Below are 13664 nucleotides of genomic sequence, written 5' to 3'. Positions count from 1 at the left end.
TTAGCGAAAGGAGATTTAATTGTATCGCTGTAACCCTTTGATATGACTTGAATTTTTTTTTTTTTTTTTTTTTTTTTTTTTTTTTTTTTTGCGGTACGCGGGCCTCTCACTGCCGTGGCCTCTCCCGTTGTGGAGCACAGGCTCCGGACGCACAGGCTCAGCGGCCATGGCACACGGGCCCAGCCGCTCCGCAGCATGTGGGATCTTCCTGGACCGGGGCACGAACCCGTGTTCCCTGCATCGGCAGGCGGACTCTCAACCACTGCGCCACCAGGGAAGCTCTTACTTGAATTTTTACCCATTTTTTCAACCACGTGCAAGTGCCACGTCTGTGTTTTTTTAATACTACAGAAAATACAACATAGAATTTGTGCTAATACCTTTGAAAAACTTTTAAATAGGAACAGTCAAGCCACACTGTTAGAGTGTGGAGAGGAACAATAGGAGGGGCAGCGTGGGGTGATGGATGTAAATGCTGGCTTTGGCTTTCTGGTTGAGTGACTTAACCTTTCTGAGCCTCAAATTCCTTTCAAAACAGATAATGATCTCCATCTAAGAGAATGGTTGTGAAGATTAAATAGGATAAAGTATACCAAGTGCCAGCCATGGTAAGTGTTCAGTAAATGTATAAATAACAATTTGAGAGGCTACTATGGTAAAACAGGGCCTGCAGTAATGTGGGGACAGTGGAAATGGAAAGGGGATGGGGTGGAGTCATTTCAAAAGTAGGATAAACTGAACGGATCAGCTATAGGGATTTCAGGAGAGGGAACACTCACAGCTCTCCCCAGGGCTGTGATAAATGAGGCACCATAGTCACACCTAAATACCCAATCTCAGAGCACATCCTCCAGCCAGCTTTCCTGCAATCCCCTCCTTAAGAAAATGTGGGAACTTCCCTGGTGGTCCAGTGGTAAAGAATCCGCCTTCCAATGCAGGGGACACGGGTTTGATCCCTGGTCGGGGCAACTAAGCCCGCGTGCCACAACTACTGAGCTCGCGCGCCTCAACTAGAGAGCCCGCAGGCCGCAAACTACAAAGCCCACAGGCTCTGAAGGCCGTGTGCCACAACTACAGAGAGAGAAAACCTGCACGCCACAACTAGAGAGGCCCGCGCGCCGCAACGAAGACCCGAAGCAGCCAAATAAATAAATATTTTTTTTAAAAAATGTGATTCCTCGGAGAACAGTTATTCCACAGACAGCCTGAAGATGTCGCTGCAGGCAGTACCATCCATACTGCGCTCCTTATCTTGCCTGGATTCTGCCATTCGTGAAAGAAAATTCCACTGTGGCTCCCTATCTAACCCCCCTTACTCCATGCTCCTGCCCTGTATGTAGCCTCCTCTTTCTCCTGTGAACACTCATCCTTCCCTCTACCTCCTGCCCTGATGTCCTGGCCACCTGGGGGTGAATCTGAGCCCTTCAAGGCAGCGGAGCCAAACTTGTGACCAGGTTGTACGAGTGCTTCCCTGCCCTTTCTCCATCATCGTGTTCATGTAGATTATTTACCAAGACCTGCACGCATGCTCTTACCCCCACCCCATTCCCCTAGCCTCTTGAGTTTCAGTCAATGAAGGTAGGGGCACCCCTATTCCCTATCTCCCATGCTCTTTAATTTCTCTTATAAATGACCCAATTTTCAAATATTAGCATTAAAGATTTGACGATGCATTAATCTATCTCATTTTCTGAAAATGTCAGTGTTCTTGGTAAAATAATCCCTGAACCATGGCCTATATAAACAGCTGTGGGATATAGGAAATGATGAGCATTTTGGAGCCAAGCTGGGTGACTTAGCCAGAGGGAATATGTGACAGTCATGGGACTGGGCTCTGACAGCTGAGACCCAGTAACAAAGGAAAAATGTTCCAGGCCAATTTCCCCCTTTCTCTCCGCTCATGGCTTCTGTTTGTGACCCTTCCTCTTACTCTCTCATTTGCTTTCAGCATGTAAAGATCAGCCTAAGAGTATGGGATTAACAGATACACACTACTATATATAAAATAGATAAGCAACAAGGATTTGCTGTGTAGCACAGGAAACTTACTCAGTATCTTGTAGTAACCTATAATAGAAAATAGTCTGAAATATATATATACATATATACATGAATCACTTTGCTGTACACCTGAAACTAACACAATATTGTAAATCAGCTATACATCAACTGAAAAAATAAAAAGACTATGAATAACTTTCAGAATCGATTTTTTTTATAGGTATGCCCCCTTAACAGCCTCAGAGATAAGACTCCAAGACACATCTCAATTTTTAATATTTATCCAAGTAAACTGGGGCTCTACTCCAGAGAACAGAGGGTCTAAAAGGAGGTTTGGGAAAGACATTATCTTGGCGATTACAAGAAAGGGCTGAGGATCAAGGTTCCTAAGTCTTCACTCTATTTATAAACTGAAGCGAATCTATGATTCCTCTATGATTATCTATGACGCAGTTATGATTCTGTTTACCTTTGTCCTACACCATTCCCGAGACCTTAGACCACAGAGGGGAAGAAATATCCACATCCCCGTATAGTTTCTGGTGGTGCTTTTGCCTCTGATGCTGAGAGGGGTCATGAGCTTCTCCCCTGCTTGTGGTGCCCAAGGGCAGGGACCTCCTCTCACGGTAGGTCCCCCATCCTGCTGAGTACCAGGCCTTTGTGTGGGAGTGCCCTGGTGCTAAGTCCCCTCCTACCCTGACTGAACTCAGAGTGAATTTACACCCAAGCCAAAGTAGCAAATGTACTGGCCTGCAGAGGAAGCAGTGGGCTCTTAAGCCTCCACCCCCTTCCTAATCCAACTACTCCTCTCTGAACACAACAGAACGTGAATCACCCTCACACCTTTAGCGACCACTTGGTTACTGCCGACAAACAGCGAAAAGGGAGAGCCAGGAATTGAGGCCACAGGTGACACGTGCAGGCCCCCTCCCTCCCCGGCAGCCGCCGGTTACCCAACTGGCAGAGGGCACAAGGTTGAGGCACCAGCCAAGCAGGAACACCTCAAGGAGAGGTTTATTGAAAGCATTTGAGTGTTTAAAAAAACCTAAGTAATCTTTGTAAGAAAAATCAGAACTTTGTTGAACTTGTTACACTTATTTTACAGGAGAGTGTTGAAACGTTTTTGGGGGGAGGGTGAACTCTCTTTTCCAGGCTTAGTGATTCCAACCCTGCCTGCAGGGGCAGATGGAACTTCCTGGACAGACACTCTCCACCCCCAGCCTCCGGTTACAGTTACGCGGAGGAGCAGAGACCCTGTGATGCCAAGGGAGGGGAAGGCGGGTGCCTTCCCCCAAAGCACCACGAAAACATCATACCTTGGGCTGAAAAAAGAGGTTCTACACTCAGGGCCTGCAGGCTCGATTTAGACAAAAATGCAGGAATGCATTTTGTTTGGGTTTTTTTTTACAATGCTTTAAGATTTGAAATTTTTCACATCAAAATCCATTTTCCGATTTTTTTTAAACAATGGAATATCAGTGCTGAACTCCAGGTGCTACTTGGCAAAAATTGTCTGAGCTGAGTGTGAGGGACATACTCTCTCAGTCAGAGATGCCACCACTCCCTCTTGGACTCACATGGCCGGCTTCGCTCATCTGTGAAAACTGCCTGGCCCCTATAGGAAGGTATTTGAGAATAAGACCCTTTAAAACTGTGACCCCCTTTAAACTGCAGGATTTATTGCAGCAAAAGAAACCCCTGAAGGCTTTGACAATCTTATTTTCAGGTCACCACAAATGAAAGTCCTGACAGCTGCTTTTCTGTGGGGAAAGCTCCAGAGCTTGGGAGCCCCAGGTTCTGACAGGGGTGGACGGATGCAGTTGCTAAACACCACAAGAGGAAAGAAAACTTAGCCTGGGATGGGAGGCAAAATATAAATTCAGAATTTCACAGTAGGGCCTCCATCAGCAGCATGCCTGACTCGCTTGCCCTCCAGGGCTCTGTCACGGCTCCTCTCTCTTCCAGCCTGGCTGCAGTGAGCCCCGGGCAGCCTTCTTCAGGAGTTTGGTTTGCTGGGGCTAAAACAATTTTTGGCAACTGACACAGGACACCCTGCCCATGATGTTTTAAGAAAAGCCAAATATGTTGGACCACCTGGTTGAACTTATAGAAATATCTCCATGCTGCCAGGCCACTGGGCACCCCAGGCAGAAGGTTCAGTCCACGCTGTGCATCTCCCACCCAGGAAGAGTGCACAAGGTGCCTGCAATCACACCAGGCCTTGATGGTGCTCCTTTCCCCACAGGAATGCTCCTGCCCCCACTGCAGCAGGGGGGCATAACCTGGCCATCCTGTCCTTCCCTATGGCTGTATCCTGTGCAGCTTCAAGGTTAACTTATTCATTCTTTTGCCTTTTGCATTTAAGAAAAAAAAAACAAAAATGGGAATTCCCAGGCGGTCCAGTGGTTAGGACTCCAAGCTTTCACTGCCAGGCCCCAGGTTCAATCCCTGGTCCAGAAACTAAGATCCCGCAAGCCGCAATGGTGTGGCCCAAAACAAACCAAATAAAGCCAAATGACATTAAAAGGCTTTAACATCTTTAAAATGGTCAAGATTAGCTAAAATGCTTGACAATGAGGTAGGGAGAACTCTAAGTGTGCAAAGGTCTTTCTAAACCAACAATCAGTTTTGCTGTCTTCTGCTCCATCTGTTTTCTGATTTCCAAGTATGTTCTCTACCACCTAAGTTGTAATGTTTGTTGATTTAAACCATATAGAGCATATGATAGAGGGAAAACTTGTTGGATCACGTTATTCAAAACTGTCTCCCAGGTTGCAGAAAAACAAAAGGGACCTCCCTGGGAATCCCCACCACAGGGACAGGTCATCAAGGCTCAGCACCTCCCAAAATTTCCAAAGCACCATGATAAATCAGGGAATGCCTGGACCTGACTCTTACCACTAGGTGTCACACTAAACAATCAGGAATAAAGACCACCAATTGCCCAAGGCCTTCAGCTACAGAAAGCCATCACAGCAGGTGCAAAGAAAACTTATTCCTGAGATACTTTTGACTTAGGCATGATTTTTTTTTCAATGATCATTTTTAAACCTGCAGCTAATAATCGTCTTCTAAGGTATCCTTTGTAAGTGGGAATTCAGAGTTTGATATTTCTGTGCCTTTTTTATAGGTGTGAATATCCCCAGATGGGGGAACATCTACCCTCTATTTTACCTAACAACTGGAGTAGAAAATACCTTGCATATCTTCCAAATTACAGTGTATTCAGTCTCATTTTCACAAGGTGTTTTCAAAAGTGTTAATACCATGACTGCTTTGCCCAAATGATTACTATGTTGGGATAGAAATTAGATAAACTGCCATGGGATGCCTAGGTAAATTTCTCTGCATTTCAGTTTCTTTTTAGGAAAGTAGGAACAATAGTTCTTACTTACAGGATTAGTTCTGAGAACTAACAATGTGTTGCAGAAAGTGTTGGAGCCCTTCAAAAATTTATACTGTGATATTTCTAAGAGACATGGTTACCTTTAGCAAAGTTACACAAGCATTTGTGGTCAATACAATTTTTAATCTGGGGAAAAAAATCTAAACAGCATTAAATCCAATCTTGTTATTATAAAAGCAGGTATCCCATAGCAAAGGTAGCTACTCTCTCCAACTAATACGCAGTTAATTAGAGGTAGAGCTGGGAATTGAGATCTCCTACTTAGAGTTCTCATTCCGCCTTGCCTAATAATTATGTATTTGTATATCACATGCCTGCAGAGACATGCGGTGTCTATCCCTGGGAAGTTTTCATTTTAGTATGTGACCATTACTACCCTGAAGGTTTATTTCTTGATTTTACTTTTTTTCCCCCTCATATTTTGTCTCTCACCCACATTGGCCCAGATTTCCTACATTCGGATATTGAGGGTAGGGGAGTGGGGAAAGGGGAGATGAGGAGAGGTGAAGGGTTGGTTAGTACACAGCCAGTCAAGTTGAAGACGATTGCAATAATCACCAGAAATTTCTGCAAAACTATTGAGGCTTCCTAGGGTGCATTCTGAAGAACGCTGACCCAAGTTGCTTTATTTTGCCTGGACCAGTTCTAGAAACAGATGAATGCGTTCCTCTCATTGGCTAGGAGATGGGGGTGGGGCAGAGAGCATAAGTTCTATTTCTGCAGACGAGACCCGAGGATGGTGAGCCTCCAGTGGCTACCCATATGGCGTGGATAGGTCCAGCTGCTGTCCTCCCCCAGGCAGGAGAGCAAGAAGCCAGCAGGGGCAGGATGAAGGCCACGCTGGGGCTGCCTTGAGCTCCTGCAGTATCCCTGACAGTTCCTTTCTTAGCCAACCTTAAGGCCCAATCTTGGATAAGGCACTACTCAACCCATTCTTCAGCCACCTTCTCCAAATGCTTCTGGAAAGTCACCCAGCTGGGCACCCAGAAGTAGGTTAAAGATCTGTTCTCTGCAGCAGCACAGTGCAAATCAGGGAAAATGACCTCAATAATTATTTTGTTATGGCAAGGTGTCTACAACTCTACTACAAAGATTAACACCTTGCTTTCCTTGAAAAATATTATGGTCATATTAAGCATTTTCCCGCATACAGGGCAGAGTGCTTGCCCCTCCCCCAGTCAGGATTGTTAATCCCGAGGAAATGATTTGAGGGTTCTCCAAGCATTTAGGTTTTCAACGCCAGAACTTTCACAACTTCTACCTGAGTGGGGGGCTGGGGGCTACACGTCCCTGCACTGCCAAGAGCCTGGTATTGGCAGGAACGCAGAGGCAGCCGCCAGTGCGTCCTTCCTGCAGAGACGTCTGGGGAAGTGAATCCCTATACCCAGCCAACATTTCCACTCGCGTCTTCAAAAGATCAAAGCAAAAATTTTTAAAAAACCGGAGACCTGCAGGTCTGCAAACCCCAACAGAGAACCGCCCTGCAGGCCTGCGTCCTTGGGATCTCAGGAGCAGACGACCCCAAATCAAATCGATCATGGGAAACCCCAGGGAAAGAAGGTTTCTTGCAGAGGATCAGGATTACTGAGTGCAGGCTGCAGGGAAGTACCGGGGGAGGGGGCCCGGTCGGGAGGACTTTCCAGCCACTCAGCGTTCATCAAAAAGTTCCCTGTACATGACCCCAGTGGCTCATCGCAGGGAGTTTCTCTGATGAACCCGGGCGCGGGGTTTAGGCTTCTTTTTCCCCCTAGCAGAGGACGAGGCCAGTTCTCTTTTCTGGTCTGACTGGCTTGGAAATTCCCCGCGCCTGACCCCGCCCCGGAGAAATCCCCTGCCAGCGTTTATAGGGCGCCGCGGCGGCGCTGCGGAGCCCACAACAGTCCGAACCCGTAGTCCCGTAGGTCTGCGACACTGCGAGCAGCCAGTGCGCCGCGCAGCCCTTGGCCCGCGCACCTGGGGAGCAGCGCCCGAGCCCTCACCGCGCCATGTTCCAGCCCGCGGAGCCCGGCCAGGAGTGGGCCATGGAGGGCCCCCGGGACGCACTCAAGAAGGAGCGGCTGCTGGACGACCGCCACGACAGCGGCCTGGACTCCATGAAGGACGAGGAGTACGAGCAGATGGTGAAAGAGCTAAGGGAGATCCGCCTCGAGCCTCAGGAGGCGCCGCGCGGCGCCGAGCCTTGGAAGCAGCAGGTCACCGAGGACGGAGACTCGTAAGTGCCGCGGGCCCGGGTGGCGGGGCCGGGCGGGGGAGCCGGGCCTGCAGCCCGAGGCGCGGGGCCTGCGCTGCGGCGGCAGACCGGGGTCTGTGCACCGACCCGGAGGCCGTGCAAAGGTGCACGGCTGCGCTCGGGGACTGGGGAATCGGGGATCGGGGTGGGTTCCCGGGGCCGTGGTCCAGCAGCTCTGCCTTGCAGCCGCGCATACACACAACACACACACACACACACACACACACCACCCCCCTTGCGGGTCCCCTCGGCCGGGGGCGGGCCTGCGGCGGGGACCCTAAGTCCCCGCTTGCATAAGGGGGGCGGGAGTTTCTGCCCCGCTGGCAGGCGCCAAGCGGCTGGGAGGGGAAGTACAGGGCGTTCCGGCCCGGCGAGAGGGCTGGGCGGTCTGGCCGGCGCCCGCAGCCTAAGTGGGGGGGCCCGGAAAGTCCCTGGGCGCCTGCCAGGAACACTCAGCTCATAATAACCTCGCGGAAAACACCGCGGCCTCGGCCTCCAGAAACCCCGACCTTGCGCAATCCCCCGCGGGCCGCGCCTCCCTGGGCCTCACGCAGCGCACTCACCGGCCCTGCGGGGTTTTCCCTCTCTTCCCCTCAGGTTCCTGCACTTGGCCATCATCCATGAAGAGAAGGTGCTGACCATGGAAGTGGTCCGCCAAGTGAAGGGAGACCTGGCGTTCCTCAACTTCCAGAACAACCTGCAGCAGGTGCGCTGCTCGCCCGGCCCCGTGCCTCTCTGACCCCGTGATAAAGCTGGATCTAGCTCAGCTCCTCCCAATGATTTCTAAATTAACAATTCCTGGTCATTATCTGACCTGACCTTTCACAGCTGAATCAGCCAACGTCCTAGAGAGGACAGAAAATTCCATTGATTTGGGGAGGCCTTTATGAAGCCCACCTGGGGCCTCTGGTATTTTGCCTTTTGCCCCTTGTACCTCCCTGGGAGGAGCAGTACCCACCACCAGGATTTCTCTGGGGCTTCAAGGGAACACAGCCTGTAGGCTGGATGCATGGCTTATGCTTTCTATCCCTCTTCTGTCTGTAGACTCCTCTCCACTTGGCGGTGATCACCAACCAGCCAGAGATCGCTGAGGCACTTCTGGAAGCTGGCTGTGATCCTGAGCTCCGAGACTTTCGAGGAAATACCCCCTTACACCTTGCCTGTGAGCAAGGCTGCCTGGCCAGTGTGGGAGTCCTGACTCAGCCCCGCGGGACCCAGCACCTCCACTCCATCCTACAAGCCACCAACTACAATGGTATGTCTGGCTGCCCTGCCCATCAGAGGGCAGGTGACGTGGGGAAGGGAGAGGTGGGCCGACTTAAGGAGTCCGAGCAAGGTTTAAACTCTCAACATGTGAAAAGTTGGGAACACATGTATTCATAAAGGCCTATCTGATGCCTTACTAAAGTCCATCCAGAACCCAGATTCTGGGTTCTTCAAATTCAGAAGAATTTGTCCCTTAAAAGAATAGGTGGAAGGTTCTGCTTGAGAAGGGAGGGTTGAAACAAGGGGTTATATTTTCTTACTTTTGGTCTTCTAGGTCACACGTGTCTGCATTTGGCCTCTATTCATGGCTACCTGGGCATCGTGGAGCTGTTGGTGTCCTTGGGTGCTGATGTCAACGCACAGGTGAGTGCCTCACGCCTTCAGATGGAGTGCATCAGGCTCCCAGCCCTCCTCCATATGATTCCGTGCTTTTGTTGCAAGCAGAAACCCCAAACTCAGCCATAAGCCTCTCAAATTCCTTTTGGTTTCAGGAGCCCTGCAATGGCCGAACTGCCCTCCATCTCGCGGTGGACCTGCAGAATCCCGACCTGGTGTCGCTCTTGTTGAAGTGTGGGGCCGACGTCAACAGGGTCACCTACCAGGGCTACTCCCCGTACCAGCTCACCTGGGGCCGCCCAAGCACCCGGATACAGCAGCAGCTGGGCCAGCTGACCCTAGAGAACCTTCAGATGCTGCCCGAGAGCGAGGATGAGGAGAGCTATGACACGGAGTCAGAGTTCACAGAGGATGAGGTGAGTCCCGATTAACTTGTTCGTGGCTCTGCAAAATGGAAGAAGAGAGGCCATTCTCCCTCTACCTTCTCAGGCCCCTAGAGCTCCTCCTTATTCTGAGGGTCTCAACATAATGAGGCTCTCAAACTTGAGAGTCCCTAAGCAGTATCCCAAGAGTATGTCTTTTTTTTTGGTTTTTTTTTGCTCTTTCTGAAGGAGAGGATCCTTAAAGGAAAACTCCCTCAGTCCAGGAAGTTAATTTATATTCAGGTTATAGAGGGAGTCTAAGAATACTTGAGTTATTTCCAGTAGCAGCCCTCACCATCAGCCCAGTACCCTTGGCAAAGCTCTGGAAGTTTAACCTACCTTATTTTCTCTTTTTAGCTGCCCTATGATGACTGTGTGCTTGGAGGCCAGCGCCTGACGTTATGAGCTTCGCAAAGTGTCTAAAAGAACGTGGACTTTGTATATTTGTACAAAAAAAGAGTTCTATTTTTCTAAAAAAAAAAAGAAAAAAGGAAAAAAAAAAGGATATACTTAAAACCACACCGCACACTGCCTGGCCCAGAACATTTTACTCTGGTGGATTAGCCCTCATTTTGTTATTTTCATGAACTTTGGAAGAGGGGCAAGAAGGATCATGGGAATTCAGAGAAAACCTCTTTTTAATGTCACCTTTGGTGGATTTTTGAGGAAAGGTTATTCAAAATTTGATGAAAGGACTATATTTTATTTATTGTGCTTTTCAGTTGAATCACCATGGATTCAATGGCTGGGCCCAGTTGTATGGAGTAACATGTAACAGGTGTGTTGTTAAACCTGTCAGTGGGGTGGGGTTAAAAGTCGCTACCTGTCAAGGTTTGTGTTACCCCCTGTAAATAGTGCACATAGTGTATTTTGTTGGTAATTATTTTGGTACTTTTAAGATGTATATTTATTAAACAGATTTTTACAAACAGCATTATCGTGATCACTTCCTCTGGGCTGCTGTCGGGCTCCTACACTGAGAGTCATTCGATCCCCAGGTGGAGGCGGAGAGTTGTGTGGGAGAACTCACCCCAGGCAGCCACGGAACCCTTTCAGAGAGCAACTTCTCCCACTGTCTACACCAGCCTCCCAGCCAGGCTTTGCAGGCGGGCCCCGGTGCGTGGGCGGGAAGGCTGTTGCATGGTTATGGGAAACACCATTTTCAGGCCACTTGGTCTACAGCTGGAAGGTTCTTTATTGTCACCTGCTTTCATCTTCTTGATTTAAACTATTCCAGGACCTTACTTCTGCTTTAGGAAATTATTTTGGCCAAGAGGAGTATGCTGAATTCACATTTTCTAGAGCTGGTGAAAGATCTCCCCTATGATACTGGAAGTTCCTGAAGACATGGGCTTAGGAATAGGACTGCACTGACAAGTGTTAGCAGATGCCCACCTCTGAGCCTCTGTTTCCTTGTTTATAAACTGGGCTGTCTGAAAAACTGCACAAGGGCTATCCACGTAAAAAGTATAGCGGAGTGCCAGGCCCACAGTACTAAAGAAAAATACAAGCCATTGCACAACATTCTGTATTTCACATGGGAAGGAACCAGTCCAGAGAGAATGTCCTGTTCAGGGTCACCTTGTAGGACAGGCAGGTGGTTAAGTTAGTTGATACACTCTTGTCTTCAGGTGGTTAACAGCTTCTAAACGCCATCCACCTAAAAATCAGCCTCTTTTACTGTTATCAGCTGAAGTGTAAAATTGATAATAAAGGCTGGAAGAGTCTTTTCATCAGCTCAGTCTAATTCTACTGAATGATTCTACAGAAGCAGATGATTTCACAAGACATCAGTAACTTGTGAAGTTTGGGTTTAGGTGCTTTCAAAGTTTTTATCCCTAAAATGCATCTCTTGCCTAGATAGAAAGAGGAGTACAGGGAATTTTATGGCATTCTATAAAACGCAGAATGGGGTATCAGTACAACTCATGTACTTTGGCTTACACCTAAGAAAACATTACCATTATGTTATCCTTTTCCTGACCCACAAATGATGTCAAAGTCAAGTGAATATGATGATCACCTTCCTCTCAGACCAAAAAGGAGCCAATACCTCGTGGGTCTTTCATATATAAAGAGTATCACTGCAGACTGAACTGTCTGGTCAAAGCCAGCTCTGTCCCCCTCCTGCAGCTCAGTCATCTGGAGCTGAGCACTGTGGTGGGCCCCTACCAGTCTTGTCTTCTCTCAGGTGCTCCAGGACCCTCACTAAAATTCCTTGTCCCTCTCAGAGCACCTGAACACAGGTGTTACATGATCTAACGCATGAATGTCAGGTTCAGCTCTCCGCTGACACACAGAAGAGGTAAGAGGGGTAAGGGGAGGGATATCCATCTCCGATCTCAAAGAACAAAGGTTGGAAATTGGCTCCCAATTTTGGAATGATGCATCTTAACGCGTCTCAGTCAGACATGCCTCTTTTTTCCTCCGTGACGGTGTTGAAGGTACAAGTCACTCCAGTTCTGTGCTTGGAGGTTGGAGAAACAGGACAAAGGGATGTGACCCACTCTTCCTTGGCCTCCTTGGGGACCAGCTTTTGTGTAGAGGTGTCACCTTCCATGCTCACAGAGGGGCCTCTTCTGACCCATTTGGCCCCAGCCTCCCACCTTGCCAGGCTTCATTCAGCTTTTTTGCTCTTTTGGACCCCAACCCTCAGGGTGGATTCCATCGTCTGCTTAAACCCGGAGGTAGCTGGCCCCAGTTTCTTTACTCTCTGGATTGTCTTCCTGTTTATCCATCTCCTTTCTTTCTTTTCTTTTTTTTTAAACCTACCCTCTTTCTTTCATGCGATTGGTTGGATGGCTGGAGCCTGGAGTTCCCTAAAGAAAAATTTTAGAATTAAAACGTGGAAAGTCTTCCTTAGACTTTCTTCCTTTCAAATTTCTAAGCAAACGAGAACTAAAGTTTTCAAAGAAAACAGCTCAGCAGACCGGGAGCCTTTTATGCACTTTGATTTTCTCCAAGAGGCTAAAGGTCCTGTCAGGACAGGTAGAAGTAAGGGAGTCTTGGGAAAGAGGGAAGTGTCACAAGGGGGAAATAAAAGTCACATCAGCCACTTCCTTGAATTTAGTTCCTTGATCGCTTCTGCCTGCCTCATCCTCAGGATAAATTTCCTTTATAGGTACGTGTACCAAAGTCATTTCCAGAAGGAAGGGTTTTTCTTTAAAGAGGGAATAAATTCCAGTCTGAGCAATCTGAAGACCTTCACGTGGGGCCTGAAGATGTCAAAACTGGATGCTTGGGGGCATTTGCATTGAAACTTCAGTTGCTACTGGAAGTGATTAAGTGGTGACAGAACTGAGTCAGTGAGATGGGTCCTTCCTTCGCCCCCTTTCCTCCTGATTTTCATCAACTCGCCCTAGGTGTAGTTGAAATTTCATTTGGCAAGAAAGGTCAGAGTGGAACTGTAGTCAGAAACATACACAAGAACCATTCCCCAACCTCTGGGACCGGACAAGAATATCCCAGGTCACTTCCCCATTTTAAGGGAGCATCACAGAAACTGAAGCTGGATATCCTGTGTGTGTTTCCCTCCTAGAGAAGTGGCTCTGTCTCATTCATTCAATCGCATGATGAAGCACTATTATTCTCCAGGCCCTGTACCAGGTCCTAGAGACACAAAGAGTTACCAGTCATGGCCTCTGCCTCAAAGAGCTCCTTGCTCAGGTGGAGAAGAAGACAAGCATTTAGAAGACAGGACGGGAAGCTGAAGCACAGGTGTGATGTGAGCTCAAATCAGAGGCCCCCAATGCAGAATGCAGCAGGGGAGGGGGGACCAAGAGATTACACCCTAGTTAGCTATTTGCCCACCAGACCAGAACTCTTATCTCATATCCCAAGTGACCCATGGCCCCCTTTCAACAAGTGACAAGAAACAAAACTGTGCTCAGAATAAAACTAACTTCTGGGCTGGGATTAAACCAAGCACCCACAGCATGCTGTACTGTTCACTTTTGCATCTCTGTGTGCTCCTAGATTCCAGAGTTGAGCCTGAAGGCAATTG

General features: G+C 48.5%; 1 protein-coding gene across 1 annotated transcript; it reads left to right on the top strand.

Annotated features, from left to right (window-relative positions):
• Window positions 1-7020: 7020 nt before the first annotated feature.
• On the top strand, window positions 7021-10595 carry NFKBIA (NFKB inhibitor alpha). Its single transcript, XM_004269970.2, has 6 exons — window positions 7021-7619; window positions 8235-8343; window positions 8682-8892; window positions 9178-9266; window positions 9395-9655; window positions 10019-10595. The coding sequence occupies exons 1-6, from the start codon at window positions 7393-7395 to the stop codon at window positions 10064-10066; spliced, it is 945 nt and encodes a 314-aa protein (XP_004270018.1). The 5' UTR covers window positions 7021-7392; the 3' UTR covers window positions 10067-10595.
• The last annotated feature ends 3069 nt before the right edge of the window (window positions 10596-13664 follow it).

Source organism: Orcinus orca, chromosome 2 (assembly GCF_937001465.1).
Source record: "Orcinus orca chromosome 2, mOrcOrc1.1, whole genome shotgun sequence".
NCBI classification, from domain to species: Eukaryota; Metazoa; Chordata; class Mammalia; order Artiodactyla; family Delphinidae; genus Orcinus; species Orcinus orca.
The sequence above is the reverse complement of the archived record's forward strand: the minus strand, read 5'-3'. Positions and strand labels throughout refer to the sequence as shown.

Coding starts and splice junctions, on each gene's coding strand:
- NFKBIA (XM_004269970.2), top strand. CDS start 7,393: ATGTTCCAGCCCGCGGAGCCCGGCCAGGAGTGGGCCATGGAGGGCCCC. Junction 9,267..9,394: donor GTGCTGATGTCAACGCACAG/GTGAGTGCCTCA, acceptor TTTTGGTTTCAG/GAGCCCTGCAATGGCCGAAC. Junction 9,656..10,018: donor CAGAGTTCACAGAGGATGAG/GTGAGTCCCGAT, acceptor TTCTCTTTTTAG/CTGCCCTATGATGACTGTGT.